The sequence below is a fragment of the Primulina huaijiensis genome, chromosome 11 (genome assembly GCF_012295235.1).
Source record: "Primulina huaijiensis isolate GDHJ02 chromosome 11, ASM1229523v2, whole genome shotgun sequence".
Classification (NCBI taxonomy): domain Eukaryota; kingdom Viridiplantae; phylum Streptophyta; class Magnoliopsida; order Lamiales; family Gesneriaceae; genus Primulina; species Primulina huaijiensis.
In genome coordinates this window covers 14,923,813-14,927,908 of record NC_133316.1, presented here as the reverse complement: position 1 = coordinate 14,927,908, position 4,096 = coordinate 14,923,813, and the positions used below count along the sequence as shown (strand labels likewise).

The 4,096-nt window shown below is 31.7% G+C and overlaps 1 protein-coding gene across 1 annotated transcript; it reads right to left on the bottom strand.

Moving 5' to 3' along the window:
- Positions 1–1,279: 1,279 nt before the first annotated feature.
- Positions 1,280–2,251, bottom strand: LOC140988219 (NAD(P)H-quinone oxidoreductase subunit U, chloroplastic). Its single transcript, XM_073457211.1, has 3 exons — positions 1,941–2,251; positions 1,740–1,870; positions 1,280–1,653 (listed from the first exon to the last, which is right to left on the bottom strand). Exons 1-3 carry the CDS (start codon positions 2,155–2,157, stop codon positions 1,408–1,410), a joined length of 594 nt encoding a protein of 197 aa, XP_073313312.1. The 5' UTR covers positions 2,158–2,251; the 3' UTR covers positions 1,280–1,407.
- Positions 2,252–4,096: the final 1,845 nt, after the last annotated feature.

The following is a 4,096-nucleotide window of genomic DNA, read 5'->3' as shown; positions in this document are numbered from 1 at the left end:
AGAAAAATCTTAAGTGTTGTGAGGTGGTATGGTAGAAAATGGACTGAGGGTTGGATTTAGCAACGGTTATATTAAACCGTCGCTAAACCGTCGCGAATTATAGATCGGCGACGGTTTACCAAAACGGTCGCTAAATGTAGCGACGGTTATACAACAACCGTCGCGAAATTTAGCGACTGTTCTCATTAATTCGTCGCTATATCTACATCGGCGACATTTTTACTTAAAACCGTCGCTAATTTTAGCGACGGGAATACTTAAACCGTCGCAATATTTAAATTAGCGACGGTATAGTATAACCGTCGCTAATTTTAGCGACAGATTTTACTTAGGCCGTCGCAAAATATAATATTGACAACAAAATTTGTAGAAAAACCAGTTGAAAGACAACGGTTTTTTACAAACCGTTGTCGTAGCTTGAAGAAAAACGCTAATACGACAACAGTTTAAAAACCGTTGTCGTAGCCCAAAAAAAAAACGCTCATAGACAACGGTTTTTAAAAACCGTTGTCGTAGGCAAAAAAAAAACGCTCATAGACAACGGTTTTTAAAAACCGTTGTCGTAGATATATCAAAGACAACGGTTTTAAAGAAACTGTTGTCTTTGAGCGGATTTTTTTAGACTACGACAACGGTTTTTGTTAAAACCGTTGTTAAAAGTAAAAAGACAACGGTTTTTGTTAAAACCGTTGTCTTTGATGTGTTGTTAAATACGATTTTTGTTGTAGTGTTTAGCAACTTCGAAATTAAAACTTTTTTTGTAACGTATTATTTCATGAAATAACATTTTGCGAAATTTAAATTGAGTCCTTTTTTTTTAATATGCGAAGACTAAACTGGTATGTTATTTCGTTAATTCTATAACTAAAGTCGATCACTATCTATTACTTTATAGATCAAAATTGCCGAAGTAACCACTTACGAATTAAGGTGGAAAATATAAGTTTCAAAATTGCCGTATGTATACATGATTTCTCCTCGGTGGTTGCGTTTATTTGTTTAAGAGCGTCGAAGTAAGGTGGAAAATATAAGTTTCAATACATATATATATGGACGGGTATATAGATTTTGACTATACATTATTTTTATATTTTAATAAATATTTTATAATCTTACATTAATTATTGGTATCTATATGATTAAACATATCGGTAGGTTAACCCATCACTCAAGCTAAACAGCTGTGTTATGGAAATTAATTTTTCATATCTATATGATTAAACATATCGATTAAAATTTGTACTAATAGTTGATAACAAAAATAAAAGAACAAAAAATGGGGAATCTAAGCGTACGATTTATATTATTATTATACAATTTTCGGGAATCCAATCAAAAATCTCATATCAAAAATACAAATGATTCCAAAAAAACAAATTCACGAAGATGAGTGATCTAGCAATGTATTTATGTATTAAATCGTACTAAGAATACGATGGATAAGAAAAACCAAGCAAAGAAAAAATAACCAAGCCATGTGGTGGGCCGAACGTCTTCCGGCGGCTGAAGAGAAGGGGGGTTGTCGGTTGAGACTATTGGGGTTAATTTGTCTACCTCGAACGGCCAAATGTATCTGTCTGGATTTTCATTCCTTGCTAAGCTCCAATCATACAGTCTCCTCTCCTCAGCCGTACCCAGAATACGATATGATTCCTAACCAAAACAAAAAACAAAAACAAAGAATCAACTAATCTTAATCATCATATGCATCAGTAATCCATTAATATATAATTAATAACCTTTAAGAGGTCCAGTTGTTTCTCGTCCAAATCCAAAGCCAGCAGCTTGTTCTTGTACGCAACCCTGACCTCATCGAAGGAGCATCCCCTCTCAACTCCTAGTGTCCCATAATGATCTCCATCCGTTATTGCTGTACCTCTAAATAATTAATTATATGTCCATCCCTATATATTTAATTTCTCATATATATTATTAATTACCAATGCCACGCAAAACTTTATCAACATTTACTGCAGATATCAGAGATGCAGGAGTCCCAGCTTCTAGAACCTCCACCTCCTCCTCCACTGGAGAAACAGGATCATCTCCACTTAAATCATTTCTCGTCAGCAAACGTAGCCTGCTCCTGGCCGGTCGGTATGTTACTGTGCAAAAAGATGCAATAACTGGAAATGAAATATTAATCACTGCAGCCATGCTTCTCTGTATTTTTTATGGACTGGACGGACAACTCTTGATTTTCAGGATAGTGTAGAGACCTTTCAAGTTTCAAAGCCAAACAAATGTTATCTCACAAATTGCACCATCTTTTTAATTTATAATTTAAATAAAATGAGAACAAATTTACAAATATAACCCCACACGGACACAACCAGCTTCGCATAAATCACATCGTAACCGTTGTCGTATGGCGTTCTTTTAAGGAGGTCAAAGACAACGGTTTTAAAAAATCGTTGTCGTTTAGCGTGTTTTTTAGACAAACAACAACGATTTGTCATATTTAGCGACGGTTGTGCTTGAACTGTCGCTAATTTTAGCGACGGTTATAGAAAAACCGTTGCTAATTTCAAAATTACGACGCTTTTTCTTTAAATTGTCGCTAAAGTTAGCGACCGTCGTAATTTTTATATTAGCGACGGTTTAACTAAAACCGTCGCTAAAATTAGCGACAGTTATAAGTAAACCCGTCGCAAAATTTAAACATGCGACATTTTCGAAAATAGGTTTTATCTAAAACCGTTGCTATTAGCGACAGTTTTTCCAATAACTGTCGCAAACTGTCTATAAGTACCTGCATTTTCGATCTATTTTCTTACATCCCACTTCACAACACTTAAAATTTTTCTCTCTTATACGATTTTATCACTTCACAACACTTAAAATTTTTCTTTCGATTTAATTTTTGGTAAATTTTTAAATGTTAGTTAAGATCATGAATATTGTTAGCATAGTCAAATTGTAAGTTTTTTTAGATTTATTAAATTATTAAAAGTAATTTTTTTTATTTTAATGAAAATATTAGCGACGGAAATCATGAAAAAACCGTCGCTAAAATTAACGACGGACTTTAAGTTAAACCGTCGCTAATTTTAGCGACGATTTTGCATAAATCCGTCGCGAATTTTATTTGCGACGATTTTTTGAAAACCGTCGCAAATTATAGCTAAAATAACGGTGAAAAACCGTTGTCTTTGAGCAAACCCTTTAACAACAGGGGCTTTAACAACGATTTTTAAAAAGCTACGACAACGGTTAAAAACCATTGTCGTATGTCGTTTTTTTTTTAGTGTTTACTCACAAAATTTCTTCCTACTTCCACTTCTCCGCGAGTTTTTTGAACTCCTCGCAATTCTGTGAGAGAAAAACTTCTCTGGCGCTCATCCATCAAACTTCAAGAGATCGAATGTGCTTTTTACTCGATTTATTAATATTAAATTTATCAAACCGATATTGGTGCTTTTTTAATTATTATTCTACCTTTATATTTCATTTTTGCTATCTGATCTTCAAATATTTATTAAAATTCTTGGATGAAAAAAAATAGAGTAGAATTTTATTTTTGTTCGTACCAATGTTACCTTTCTCATGTATATGGCTCACGGAGTGAAGCAAATAACAAAAAATAACCCAAATATCTATACATATTATAAAAGTGTGAACCATGGTCAAAGTTTTTCATTGTGTATTGTCAACTTTGTCCTTATTTTGTACACACTTAGTAATTTAGTAAGGATGTTTTAGTAAAATCAATTATTATGATAAGGTCAAAATTGGAAAAATACGTGTTTGTTGGATAAACATCAAATTTGAGAACATATTTTTTCTATGAATACTTTGATTTTTATTATTATAAATTTTTTATTTAGTTATAGATAAAGTTAACATATTTTTTTCGACGAAAATCTACATGTTTGTTGAAAATAAAAAACAAGTTTGATTGAAATATTAAAATATTTTTATTTTTATTATTATACCTAAAGTTAAAATATTTTTTTATAATATATTTGTTATTTGGTTATAGATAAAATGAAAATAATTTTTTCCACAAATATCAACATATTTGTTGAAAATAAAAATTAAATTTGATTGAAATAAATTTTTTTGTAATTTTTAAAAAATCATTTCTCTCTCTTAT

Coding starts and splice junctions, on each gene's coding strand:
- LOC140988219 (XM_073457211.1), bottom strand. CDS start 2,157: ATGGCTGCAGTGATTAATATTTCATTTCCAGTTATTGCATCTTTTTGC. Junction 1,871..1,940: donor TAAAGTTTTGCGTGGCATTG/GTAATTAATAAT, acceptor TTAGAGGTACAG/CAATAACGGATGGAGATCAT. Junction 1,654..1,739: donor AACAACTGGACCTCTTAAAG/GTTATTAATTAT, acceptor TGTTTTGGTTAG/GAATCATATCGTATTCTGGG.